A 14,222-nucleotide genomic window follows, 5' to 3' on the forward strand; every position below is an offset into this window, starting at 1 on the left:
TCAGACGGGCAGGGACGCGGGCACGGCGCGCCTCAGGCCGGGAGCGAGAGGCACCGCCGGGGGAGCAGCGAGGAGCTGCTGGCGGCTGCGTGAGGGGAGAGGGCGCGGGAGGCTGCGGGCAGGCGCAGGACAGGCGAGATCAGATTAGATATTAGGGGGAGAAAAAAATCACTATTCGGGCGATCTGGTAGTGGAGTCACCATCCCTAAAGGTGTTTTAGAGGTGCGTGCATCTGGCTCAGGGTGATGTGCTTTAGGGGTAGTGCTGGTTTGACAGCGAGACTCGATGATTTTAAAGGTCTCTTCCAGCCCTGAGCATTCTCTGATTCGGTAGGATGCCGTGAGGGTTCTGGAAAGCCGACGCTGCCCGGGGAGCGGAGGGGGCTGCGCACAAGGGGAAATGCCCCGAGCTCGCCCCGTACAGGCGCGGGGCGATCGCGGCTCGAGCACAGCAGATCCCGATCCCGCCGCTGCCCGGCCCCGCCGCCGCTCACCCCGCCCACGGCCGCGCCTGCGCCAGACCTCCAGCGCGCCAGGGGGCGCTGCGGCCGCCACCGCCCGCTGCGGGCCGCGCGGGGCCGGGCCGGGCTCCGCCTCAACAGCGCGGCCTCTCCCGGGCGGGCCGGGCCGGGGCCATGGGGAAGAAGCACAAGAAGCATAAGTCGGACAAACATCCCTACGAGGGTGGGTCCCTCCGGGGGTGGGCGGGCAGAGGCCGCAGGGCAGCGCGGGCCCCGGAGCCCCCAGCGGCGCCCGCCCCGCCCCGCCGGGCCCAGCGCCGGGGCTGTTTGAACGCTGCGAGCTGAGGCTGCGGGGCGCGGGGCCCTCGCTCCGCCCGCGGGCCCGGGGACGGGAGATGGGCGGCGGGCTCGGCTCTGCGCGGGGGATAAGCAGCTGCGGGGACTGGAAGTGAGGAAATGGTGCGGTGAGGAAGAGGAGCGATCGCGGGGGTTACTGAGGACGGGAGTGTGTTTTATCTGGTACTCACACAGCCTGTTTCTCTGTTGGTTTAAGAATACGTAGAAAAGCCACTGAAGCTGGTGCTGAAAGTTGGAGGAAATGAAGTTGCTGAGCTGTCCACTGGAAATGCAGGACTTGATTCCAGCCTCTACGAAGACAAATCTGAACATGAAAAACACAAGGACAGAAAAAGGAAAAAGAGAAAGAAAGGAGAAAAACAAGTTCCTGGTGAAGAAAAAGAGAAAAGGAGGAGAAAAGTTAAGGTATGTGTTCATGCTACTGCATTTTAGCAAAAAAACTGTTTTGACTTTCTCTAGGTTTCACAGCGAAAAGTCAGCAGATACGACTGTAACTTGTATCCTTAAGCTGGAATACATTCAGCCTCGGTGTTTGAGGCATTCCTGTCTCATTTTTAAAGGATACACACCAGATAGCTGTCACATTTTCTAAAAAAACTAGTTCAATGGTACATTGCATTGTATGGCTGAATTATTTCAGTGTCCAGCAGATGGAGACAGTACATAAAGAATACAGAATTTTTAAGCACTTACAAACTATTCTTATCTTTTAAACTTTGTGAATTTGTTTTGAAAAATCTAGAGAGCATTATGTACGTTGATAATGCAGGTTTTGCAGGTGCTCTTACATTTCCATAACAATCTTTCCAGGAGGATAAAAAGAAGCGAGATCGAGACCATGGAGACAGTGAGGGAGAGCAGGAACTGAAATGTCAGACCCCTGTCAGAATGGAATTGTCACCAGAGAAACAACTGACGAGCACTTTATCCAAGCAGGAGGGTAGGGGGAAAAAAGAAATTTCTTTTGCTAATTCATGTTTTCTGTAATTGACTTACGTTTCATTGTTCTTTGTTTCTGTAGTAAGTGACTTGGCATTTTCTGCCATCTCAGTGTTTTTCTCCATCTCGCACAAAAGTTTGGAATTAGGTTTCTGTACACTTCCTTTGGTACTTCTGTCAGAGTGAGCAGAATGTCAAGTAAGGGCAATGGGAAAAGTAGATCCTCTGTAGGTATTGTGGGGGTTCCTATGGTATTCTTTTCTTCATACTGAATTCTCAAGGTGCATCAGTTTTGTTTGGTTGATTTCTGATATCTTGGAAGTGCAGTCCGTTCTGCCTCACACTGTTTCTCCCTCCTCTTGTTTTTGGTCTAGAAGTGGAGCAGACACCACTTCAGGAAGCTCTGAATCAACTCATGAGACAGCTGCAGAGGTAATGTCTGTGCTACAGGCTTGCAGAGCTGTGAAGGGAAAATAATATCCAGTAAGGGAAGGGGCACACACAAGCTGAGTGAAAATATTGGTAAATATATTGCTAAGAGGGCTGTTTTAGGAATTTAAGTGCTAGTTTAAGAAAGTGTACTTAGAACTTCCCTTCAGCTTAGGCTTCTTCTGAACACCTCCAGTTTCAAGTTCATAGTAGTTTTAAAAAGCTTTCAAAACCAGGAAAGTTTTCCAATAATATGATGCTTTCTTTAGAGGAACCTTTTGAAAGGAAGGCACAAGAGATGATAATTAACTTGCCAAAGTTTCTTTTTCCTTGAATTACCTTGAGTTCTCCTATTTTAGCATTATTTACTATGAAAAGGAGGTATGCACTTGAGAACTTCAACCATGTTCTCTTACTGTTTTACTAACTACATGTCTTTTGGTTAAAACAATCAAGTCTGCAGTTTTTTCAAATAGTCTCCTATTTAAGATAATATTTCTTGACTTTAAGAGTGTCTGCATCTTGTGCAACAGTGGTTGAAAGATCTTTCCCTTTAGCTGTCTCACCAGGCTGAGCAAACTTTGTTTGCAAGTTTTCTCTTATCTGTAAATTTTCAAGACCTAGATGTGGTGTCAGTTTCAAGAGCCTTAAACTATCAAAATATGCCTGTGTTAGTTTGGGCTCCCTTTCTGTGCATACAAAAAGCAGCGCTTTTGATTTTGAACCCTGTCTCTTCTCTTCTGATAATTTCTGAGTAAGTGGTGAATGACAAGAATATTCTTATATTCTGTATATTTATTTTATTTTTTAATTATTTCTAATATGGTATAAAATGCCTTTGTTAAAATGTAAAACCTTAAAAAAAGAGTTTTTTTCATCTTCTGGGGTACACAGATAGTTACTAAAATATAGAAAGAACTTCTGAAATATATTTGTAGTACTTTTTTGGTACATGGGTCTGCATATGAGATTTTTCAACCTTGAAAGGGAAAGATTATGCTGACACAAACTATTTCTCTCTTTATAGTTCTGATTTCTTTGCAGCTTAGTTATTTCCTTTTTATTTAATTCCAAACTCAGTTCTTTGTTATGAGTTGAAACATATAAAAATGTCTTTCATTTCTTAACAGAAAGGATCCAAGTTCTTTCTTTTCATTTCCTGTGACTGACTTTATTGCCCCTGGCTACTCCATGATCATTAAAAACCCCATGGATTTTAGTACCATGAAAGAGAAGATCAAGAACAATGGGTACCAGTCCATAGAAGAATTAAAGGTAATGTTTTGAATTTTGTTTTGGCTACAGAGGTGTATTATGCTGACTTGACTTGAAGGCTAGTATTTTATGGGAATAGAAAGATGCCAGAATGAATCAGTACTTCTGCCTCAAGGAATGTTTCTTCTTGAATTTTTGTGAGCAAGTAAGTTCTGACTGTAAAAGAGAAAACACTTCTGGTTTGTAAACGTGCATCTCAAAAAGATGCAGATGCTTTCAGGTTTTGTGCAGGATTGCATGGAATCTGTCCATTTGTCCTTGAGCATATTTTAGATCTGTTACTTTTCCCAGGCTAGTCTGGTCATGGAGATCAAGTGAAGGCACTGTGAGCTTGGTCCTGTTGACAGCAACCACTTGTCCTGGTACTGTAGTGTCCCTAAGGGATTCAAGAGCCTGGTTTGAAAGCCTCCTTGAACTTTTAAAAGATGTTTTGTTTTCTTCATCAGAAATACTCTAGTTCTGTACTGGGCTAGATGAGGACCTGAGAGGTGTAATTTGTGTGTCATTAACAATTAGGCAGATGTTAGTTAATAGTATTGGTTGTATCTTCTTGCACATTCTTCTTTAGATCTCCAAAACTTAAGAAGAGCATTCCCTGTTGTAACAGCTGTTTCTGATTAGTTTTTAATTTTAACTTTGTAAATGATGAGGTTGTGATAAAACATATTCACCTACAGAGGCTTCAGTGACCATAAAAGTGCAGTTTCTAGCTCACTTGAATTTCAAACAAGCATACATTTCTTCAACTTTGGGATAGTCTCTGTAATAATTTAACTTTGCACTGCAGCTTTTCTTTGTTATGTTGCTTCACTTTTTTTAATGACTACTGAGTGGGCAGGAGGTGGGTGGTTGTAGTTAAGAGGGCTTCCTTAACACTTCAAAAACTACAAACAGTACTGAACACTTTAGAATACTTCAAGGATGTTTGTTGGGTTGATAGATTCAAGTCTTAAAACAAAGTTACATACTTATCCCTGTTTACATTTTTAATAGATTTCTTAAATTCATTAATTAAAAGTATTCTTCTAAGCTTTTTTCCCTGAAGCTCAAGACACCCCATTTGTGACACGAATATCAGTATAGTACGCTGTAAAATTAACTTTCATTCCAAAATTATTCATGTTTGAACAGGAGAACTTCAAACTCATGTGTAATAATGCAATGATTTACAACAAACCAGACACCATTTACTACAAAGCTGCAAAAAAACTGCTGCACTCAGGGATGAAGATACTTAGCCAGGTAAAAAAAACCACCAAACAAAATATTCAAAAGTATACTGCTTCTTTTTTTGATCTCTGTTTATCCCTTTTACAAAGATCTCTTGAAAATTAATAAAACCTTGCTTGGTATTTGTCAAATGCTGGAATATTGGAATATAGATAGTACATTGTTTTAGTAATGCTGCCAGATCAGTCATTGTAGAAATAGTTGCGTCAGTATTTCGCCTTCTAGACTCTGTTTATGTTTGCTAGTGTAAGAAAGAAAGAACTCAGATAAAATGAGTCTCTATGGGTAGGTTACAAAAAGATTCATTGAAGCAGCAAATAAAAGGATTTTGATGTTATTCAGGAGAGGATTCAGAGCCTGAAACAAAGTATAGAATTCATGGCTGACCTGCAGAAGACAAGGAAGCAGAAGGACAAGACAGATCTGCAGCAAACTGGGGAAGAGGAAAATGGTCCTGGGAAAGACAGAGGAGAACCTATGGATGGTGACACCAAAGCATTCAAAACACCCAGCAAAGAGCACAAAAAGTGAAGTATTATCTGAGTCATTGTAGGATACCTCTTTTAAATGCTACAGAAACAAGATGACTTAGGGTCCAGCGGATGTGGGTTTCTCTCTGGTACTGCTTACACATTTTCATCTCAAGGGATCAACACTAACATAAAGCATCCTCATCTACTAAAACCAAATAAGTTTAGAATCACTTATGATGCAGTCATTTTTGAGTGTAGGTAACCGTGTACTGTTCATCAACTCCATTCCTTCAATTATTTTCTGGTTTAGTGTCCATTTCATGGACACTAGTTTTGGAGAATGCTTGCAAACATGTGCTTTTAAACATTTTGGTACAAAAAGCTACCTAGCCAATTTTGATTACTTTTTCTTTGTTTCTTTACATAGTATTTGAAACATGCAGGTGCCTAGCTACAGAAAGTGTACTTTCTGAAATAGCTGTTCATTTCTAGAAATACCAGATATGAAGATGGTAAATATTTAGGTAAATAAATGCTGGATACTAAAATTAAGAGTATCTAATATACCAAGAGTATCTTAGTTTTGTAGGAGACCTTTACAGTTATTAACTGTAAAGGTTTACTGATGTAAACCTTTGTCACGTGCCTTTCCCAGCTATATTAAATACAGTCACATTCAATAGCACTCTTTTTTGTTGTTAGTTTGTCTACAAAACCAGAGTTGGTTGAAACTATTGTCAGAGTATCCTGCTGTCTTATTTAGCCAATTGGTGTCCAGCTAGTCCCTAAGCTGTGTGGGTACATTCACAGGAAGGATAAAGACCTGCTTGAAGACAAATTACGGAGCAATAGCTTGGAGAGGGAACAAGAGCAGATTGATCGGATTGTGAAGGAGTCAGGAGGGAAGTTAACCAGGCGCCTTGCAAACAGCCAGGTAAGCACTGGGGGATTTGGTAGCTCCTTTCCCTTTTCCATAAACCAGGTTTCCTTGACCTCTTATACCAGTTGAAACCTCATATCTGCTTTTACTGCAGCTTACACCATTTTACACCATTGATCATCTATGTAACATCATAAGGTTAAAAAAAAGTGCTGTTTGAATGCATGCTGAATTTCATCAGCAGAGCAAGTTGAGCTAAAATTTTCAATAAAGCAGTAGAAAAGGACGAATAGTAGAGAGCTCAAGCAAATAAATCTGACCTGCAAAAAATCTCGTCGTTTTGAAAGAGACACACACCTGATCAAAGGTTATTAATATTACAGGAGAAGAAACTCAGATTGGTAATTCTATGCCTGTTTAATTTTCTACATTTTTTGTCACTTGGCCTCTGCAGAAACATTAATATTTATCATAATATCTTAGTTTTTTATGCCTATACCAATAATAAAATTACCTACTTAAAGTAAAAATTTACAGCAGCACTCAATTTTGAGTGACTGATTTCCTTTCTTATTCCTGCAGATAGGACAGTTTCATTAAATGCTTTCATTAGTTTAAGGACCATGAATTTCAAGTAGTATGTAAATTAAAATAGTCTAATCTTATTTCAGTGTGAATTTGAAAGAAGAAAACCAGATGGTACAACAACTCTGGGCCTTCTTAATCCCGTTGACCTCGCTGCAGGAGGTAAGTTGGCATGGTTCAGGTAACAAGTGACTTCCACATACCTGGCCTCTTTGCAGGGGCAGATCAGCAAATCCTGGCCAAGAACTGAATTCCTCTTTCCAGCCTAATAAAGATCTGGATTGGAAGAGCTGCAGCTGAGGGATCACATAGATGGGCCTCAGCTGTGGCTGTTGTTAGGAGCAGCTGGTGGATGCCCTCAGTGCTGTTGCTTCTCTGATTTGTGTCAGCTGTTTGTGGAAGCTGCAAAAGAACACTTTTGCTGCTGGAGAATTTCTTGGGATCTTCTTATTTCTGGTCCATGTACAGAGTACAGTGTCTGCTGACCCAGAAGTTCACAGATGTTTTCAAATTGGGAACTGTCTGGGTCCCAGATCATTAGCATGAAGCATTTGGATAGGAAAACACACTTTGAGAGCCATGTCTTGTTTGAGTTCTTAGCTGTGAGTATTAAAGGAGTTTGGTCATCTTCCTATGCCTTCTCTGTTTCTGTATTTTGATATGTCCTACTGCAGAACCAGGTTACTGCCCTGTAAAGCTGGGAATGACAGCAGGAAGGCTTCAGTCAGGAGTTAATACATTACAGGGGTTCAAAGAAGATAAAAGAAACAAGGTTACTCCAGGTAAGTATTGATTTTTTTTTTAATACAAATTTTCTTCTTATATAAACAAAATTAATTGATCTTGTTACTAGCACATAAATTTGAAACTAAGGAATTCTGAAGATAAAGCACATTATTAGGTGTCCTTGCCAATGGCAGAGGGGTTGGAACTAGATGATCTTTAAGGTCCCTCCCAACCCAAACCATTCTTTGTATCCATTGCACAATTAAACAGCACATCACAGAGTCCAGCTTAGGTCACACATACAAAAGGGGCAAGAGATTTACTTTTTATCTACATTGAGAAGAGAAAAACCCAATAGGGAAAGGTTTTTGGTGGCTTTAAAAGAGCAGGGGTGAGCCTGAGAACCTTTTTCCAGCATCAGACTCTTCATGTTGTACTAAGGCACACAGTGGTGTTAATGAAATATTTGCAAATACAAATGCATTTGATTGAGATCTTAGTTAAAAATTTTTACCTTGTAAACAGATGATGTTATGTGAAGGCATGTTTTCACTTTAAGAAATACATTCCCTCAATTTTTTTTCTTGAGGATTGTTTTACAGCCCCTTCTCATTTCTATCTGAAGCATACAAAGCAGGGTAATAATTAATACTACTGTTATTCATTAGTGACATACTTGAATTATGGACCCTTCAGTTCCTATGCACCAACCTATGATTCAACGTTTGCCAACATAAGCAAAGAAGATTCTGACCTAATCTACTCAACATATGGGGAAGACTCTAACCAAGGATCTTCCAGGTAATCCAGCAAGCAGGATGCACAGTACAACTCCCATGGGCAGAGGCAGTTATGTGCAGCTCTCTGCAGGATGGGCTGGCTTTGCTGTGGCGTGATGGCCCTGCTGTCTTTAGAGCTCACAGGGGTTTGTTTGTTTAAGAAACAAACACTTCAGTAGAAGAACCTGCCTCTAAAGTGAAATTAGCCAAGATGGAAGAATTTTGATGCTGCTGATTCCTAGGAGTACACTGTCTAAACTTAGATGTATTTATAACTGAAGGACTCATGTTCAAAGCCAGAAGAATATTGAGTTGTACAAATGTTTATACAAACTGGTGGGTTTTTTTCACATTAATTACTGCCTTGAATGAGATACAACTTTGTAAAAATGATTCTATTGGTTTCTTATTTTTGATTGAAAAATTTCAAAGTCCCTTCGTTTTGTGAGAATTTCATAGGAGCAGGCACAGTGATATAAATTTTTAGGAAAGGGAGCAATACTTTAGTACAGTGTAAACGTGAAGGGCCTGTGCAAGTTTGCTTTTGTGTTGATGCAGCTGCCTGAGACACTGCACTTTTCCAATTTTTCCAGTGTCCCATGCAGAATGGATTCCTCAGCTACAGAAGGCAGGCATGATTAAACTAAAGCAATCCATTTTGATCAGATCCTGTGCTACTTTTTGTGTTTTCTGTGCTGTACAGATCGGTTTGACCTTACGTAACGTTTTTACATTAAATGTTTGATATGAAAGTAGTTGCCTTAACTATCTTTATTCTTTCAGTATTCAAGATTTTTTTATGAAATCCCAGGATTATCCTCTCTTAATGGCTGATAGTTTGCTGGATGTTCTAACTAAAGGAGGACATTCTAGAGCTCTTAGAGAACTAGAAATGGTAAGAGTGGATTTGTGTACTATCTGGTCTTTGGTTTTAGCACACAAGCTCTAAAGCAAGAGAAAGATGATGCTGATCCTGTTGATGGGCTTCCTTTTAACTGATAGAATTGGAAAGTAAAGACTGGTCTTTGCCTCCAGTGGCAGGATTTTCTGGAAAGGAATTATTGTATTATTAATTAGTGAATATTAACATATTGTACATAGAAATATAATTACCCATTCTTTTTCCATTATCCCATTCCCATTATCATGAACTCCTGTTTCAAGACCAATAAGCAGTCGTTTAAAAATAAGGTGATCGTTGACAAGCTTTTTTTTCCATTAAAATTTCATCACATTCCTAGCTGCCACTGTTTAGTTCAGGTGAATTAAAATGTAGTTTTTCCCTTTACTTGGTACCGTGCTTTTAAATTCAAACATGTGCTATGTAAAAATACTGAACAGTGACTTCAAGTTCTTAGGAAATTCCAGTCCTGTCCATGCTAAACATAACTGGAATCAAAGGAGCTCATTTGATAATCTTAATTGACAATCCAAAAATTATTTGAGAATCTCCTCAGAACAGTTCCTGTTAACTGAAAGTCTTGCTTTGAGTTTCAAATCAATGCCACCTGTTATTGAAATAAACAGATTGTAGCCTGAATGGGTCAAATATGACCTAAGTGAATATTAGAAAAAGTTCACGGACCTTTTTGCCTCAGCTCAGCTCACATCTTTCCTTCCATTGCACGTTCAGCTCTTTTCTTGTACCTAGTGGTGGCACTGACTGTCAGGCTCTAGCCTCTTAGTCTTGGCAGTGTTAAGAGAAGTACAGTTGCATGCAGAAAGAGAAAACATTTCAGCCTCTATAACCACCTTTCCTCTTCTTCCTGCACTCCAGTAAATAGTCTCTGGTGTGACATCACTGTGAACTTTGCAAAGAGAAATAAAACCAGAGCTGAAAAAAATGTATTTCAGTAAACATTAGTACCCCAAGAAAGACCCTAAAAAACAGCTGCATTATGATTTACTTTACAGTGAAAGCACATTATGACATTGCATACTTACCTAAAATATGGCATCTTGTAAGATTTTACTTTGAATTTAAAAGAGTAATTTTAACACTTTCTTTAAAAATCCTTTTTTTATTCAGCCATGTGAGGAAGCTGAAGGTCCACAGGAAAGGAGTGATGCAATGAAAGATGTAAAGGTAAAATTTTTCTTTATTAATTAACTTCTTCAACCAACCCGTCCAAGCTCACAGTTATAAAACAGCCTAAAACTTTCAGGGCTGTACAACAACACTGAGACTTGGACAAGCTGCAAATCTTGTGAAAATTGTGTGTCCCTTTGTAGGCATGAGGAGAGTAAGGTTCTCCAAAACATTAAGTCTTTACTATATGTTAAGAGAACTGGAAGAAAATGCTTATGTATTTTTGTTTGTGGTTGTTCAGAGCTATAGCTTTGTTTCTATCTTAATCTAGTTTTGTTGAACATGACTTTTTAGTGTCAGTGTAAGATGCCACATGATATGTAGCAGTCTTTGAGAAGTTCTCACTTTGTGCCCCTTATAGGCAATACATTATAGATCTCCAATCATTCCACCCAAACTTTGCTCAATTAGAGAAAGCAGTTCTAGGGCCAGGGGTGCTCTCCTGAAGCACGTCTTCATCTGCAGCCAGATCTTTGATAAAATCTCCTTTAGGTGAGCTGAAGGAATTCTTAAAGGGTTTTTTAATTGGGATGCAGTTCTTAAGTTACCACATCATTTGTGCATATCCCCAGTGGTTTTGGCAGATGCTGATTTCTATTTGCATATGGAATAGAATGAGTAAATAACTGTAGAACAGTAAGTTATACAAAGTGTCTTTTCAGCTTTCCCTCTGTATGTTCACTTGCTTTTGTAGAGCAGGCTAGCTTTACCTTTGTGTTCTGATCTTCCCCAGACAATTTTGTTGTTTCAAGGCTGAGCTAAGTATTATCTAAATTATTACTTGCTGGGGGTGTTTTTCAGATAATGGAAATTGATATTGCTGCCAGGTTGGACGCTGCTAATAGCGACAGACTTACAGCTCTAAAGGCAGTTACAAACTTTGGCATGCCTATAGAAGAGTTTGATTCTGAAGGTGAGTCTTCTTGCTAGTCAAAGTTCTGATATGTCTGCAACTCCTTTAGTTTCTCAGTCCCTTACAATATGTTGTATCATAAAGTAAGTAAATAGACTTTAATTATATCTTACTAGTCAGGACTTTCTTTTTCTCCTTAAACAGAGGCTGAAATCTTCCAGAGGAAACTTGATGAAACAACAAAGCTGCTCAGAGAACTCCAGGACGCTCAAAATGAACGACTGAGCACAAAACCACCCCCTAATATGATTTGTCTTCTGGGTCCATCTTACAGAGAAATGCATTTGGGTAAATACACTTTTTCTGATCATTCTTGCAGAATCGATGAAGTCCCAACTGATATCAACTGCAAGAAAAAAAATCTCAAGGGCTGTAGTGTAGATTATGTGCTCTGTTTGGCCTAGAGGATTAACTTCAATTTCTTTGGATGTAAAGCCAGATTAAAATCTTGAATAGTAATTATAAGTATTCCCTCTTTATTCCTAAATGTCCCTAGAAGTGATTGAAGCTTCTGTATGCCATGGGGCAGACAATAGCCAAATACCAATAACTCCCGTGAGTTTTACAGTGTCTTTGAACAGGTCTGCTTAAGTATTACCAGGTTATTATTGCAAGGCCAGCTTTGGTCCAGGATGGATCTGGTAATCAGTCTGTGGAGTTGCACTAATTAACACTAGTTATACATTCTTTAGTTATTTGAGCAAACCTGCTTGTCTCACAGATCAGCTACACAGCTGTTAATGGCAGCCTTCTAAGATAGGACTGTGTGCTGAGTGCCTGTTTGGCAAGTAAAACTGACTTGTGCAAGACTATTCATGGTCTAAACTAGACCACATTGATGTGATTAGATAAATTCCCCATTACTTAAGAAATATGACCAAGTCTAAACCAGATCAAATACTATCTTTTTTTATGTTTCACTACTTATGGCTTCCTTCTTGAGGGAAAACCACATTTGTAGCAACAAGAACAGTCTCTCTTTATATCCAAAGCTTTGTGCTGAATCCCTAATTCCAGCTATTACTAACACCAGTGCTCTGTGTGTGCCACCAGCCCTCTCCCAGCTGCTGCATGTGTGGCCCAGCTTTCATTAACTTACTCTTTAACTTCTGATGTTTCCTGATGGCAGCAAGCCTTGGGCAGCAGCTGTTTCATTCCTCCTGTTCTCACTTTGTCTCTTGGTTCCCAGGATGTCTTGCATGGCTGCACACAGCACAGCTCTTCTGGTCTAGAAATATTATTTAACATAGTTGCCTTTGTACTAAATAGTTGAACTGTTTGCAGGGTGATTCAGCAATTTGGTGTCTATATATAGCATATAAACACATCCTCTTATCTTCCAGCTGAGAGAGTAACCAATAACCTGAAGGAACTTGCCCAGCAAGTGACTCCAGGTGACATTGTCAGTACCTACGGAATCCGGAAAGCAATGGGAATCTCGGTCCCTCTGCCTGAGACAGAAGACAGCTGGGTAGATTTGACAGAGGGTGAGTATATGAAAACATCTTGTAGCATCTGTTCAGCTGGAACAAAACCACATCTGCAAATCCTTAGACTGGCTTATGGTGAAACTTTGCAGTAGTGTGGTTCCAATTTTCAGTTCTTCTCTCCTTTTTAAATTCTGTTTTAAATGGAAAGTTGCTGCCTTTGGTCTCAGTCCAGATTGAATCTTTTGTGTATATGGAACTTTGGTTCAGCTACATGGTTACTTTACAATCCATCTTACAGCACTGCCAGATTTTAAATCTCAGTAATTCATTTAATTTTAGTTTTTCCATTTTGCATGAGGTTACAAGAGAGGAGTTAAAATTCCTCACTTGCTAAAATGAGAACATCGTGATTCCTTCTTCTCCGGGCTTTTGGCTGTGCACTCCTTTTGCTTAGTTTGGCAGCTGTCATGCTTTGGAACCTGACAGTGTTGAGTTCAGCTCACCCCATCCAGCCAAAAGCAGTGGCTGTTTTTGCTGGATTAGGGAGCCTGGTCAGTGAGTGGTCTCAGTGCCAGACCCTCTCCTCCCCCCTTTATAACATGCACAGCAAAAGGGCACCCAGAGTTAGGGTAGGGCAGGAAGAATTTCCTCTCACAAAACATTATTCACACAACAGATTTACTCAATGTATGGCATATGAAAGTTTTCATTAAATAACATTTTTACTGAAAGAGCAGGATTAATTCAGGAACTTATTCCCAGTTTTAAGGAAACTGCTCAAGAAATTTCAATTTCAAAATTATTGAGCCTTTTCTTTTCCATAACATTACACAGAGGCTTTGTAACAGCACCAAATGAAACTCAGGATGCTCTGCTGTATATGTGTGTCTTCACTTGAGCATTCTGTGGTCAGTGACCTGCTATCTGTTGTAAACTTTCAGACTTTGAAGAGCCTAAAAAGACCATCACTGTTCCTGAAAACGAGTGTGGTGCAGTTACAAGCTGAAGATTCTGTTCAGCTTGCAGTTGTTTGTTTGATTCTGTTTAAGAACCAGGTAAACGTCTTTCAGGTGCATTCACCATGTGTGTTTATTGTGTGTTAAATTACTTTTGTTTATTAAATTTTGGAGCTGATGGCTTTTGAAGGGTTTGTATTAGTTACTTCTGCTATGTAAATGCACTAAATTATTCTTTTTGCATTCTCTAATATTTTTAAGCTCCTCTATCGCATTTAAGTTTTCCTAAATTACCAAGTGTCTGAAAAAGTCAAAGCATAATGACAATGTGCCTATGTATGGTGCAGGGACTCAACCAAAAGTTTCTAGAAGCAATGTATAGACTTGTCTCTGAGTCTGGTTAGTGCAAACATCATTAGTGTCTGCAAATCCCCCTTTTTAAAATTACTGTGCAACTCTCATGGACATGAGGAAGAGAAATAAACTTTTTATACAAAACAGATGCAGTGTGATGAATTAACAAAAGCTCAGCTTTGTGATACTTTGAATGTGGATTAATCTCCTCTTAGAGAAACCTTGCTGTGTACTTACAGTATCCTAAAACTGGAGGGCAAGCTCAGACCCATGACCAGAAGTGAGACTAACACTTACTGTCAGCAAGTACAAGTACCCCATGGATGTGGTGCAGTCATCTCTGAGAC

General features: G+C 39.9%; 1 protein-coding gene across 1 annotated transcript; it reads left to right on the forward strand.

Moving 5' to 3' along the window:
* Positions 1-556: 556 nt before the first annotated feature.
* On the forward strand, positions 557-14,019 carry BRD7 (bromodomain containing 7). The gene is made up of 17 exons (XM_030956158.1): positions 557-683; positions 1,014-1,222; positions 1,628-1,757; positions 2,131-2,188; positions 3,316-3,460; positions 4,592-4,702; positions 5,033-5,217; positions 5,974-6,097; positions 6,715-6,790; positions 7,303-7,410; positions 8,023-8,155; positions 8,917-9,028; positions 10,163-10,219; positions 11,024-11,135; positions 11,280-11,423; positions 12,479-12,622; positions 13,507-14,019. The coding sequence occupies exons 1-17, from the start codon at positions 635-637 to the stop codon at positions 13,569-13,571; spliced, it is 1,962 nt and encodes a 653-aa protein (XP_030812018.1). The 5' UTR covers positions 557-634; the 3' UTR covers positions 13,572-14,019.
* The last annotated feature ends 203 nt before the right edge of the window (positions 14,020-14,222 follow it).

This window comes from Camarhynchus parvulus, chromosome 11 (assembly GCF_901933205.1).
Source record: "Camarhynchus parvulus chromosome 11, STF_HiC, whole genome shotgun sequence".
In the NCBI taxonomy this organism is placed as follows: Eukaryota; Metazoa; Chordata; class Aves; order Passeriformes; family Thraupidae; genus Camarhynchus; species Camarhynchus parvulus.

Coding starts and splice junctions, on each gene's coding strand:
- BRD7 (XM_030956158.1), top strand. CDS start 635: ATGGGGAAGAAGCACAAGAAGCATAAGTCGGACAAACATCCCTACGAG. Junction 4,703..5,032: donor GGATGAAGATACTTAGCCAG/GTAAAAAAAACC, acceptor GATGTTATTCAG/GAGAGGATTCAGAGCCTGAA. Junction 11,424..12,478: donor TTACAGAGAAATGCATTTGG/GTAAATACACTT, acceptor CTTATCTTCCAG/CTGAGAGAGTAACCAATAAC.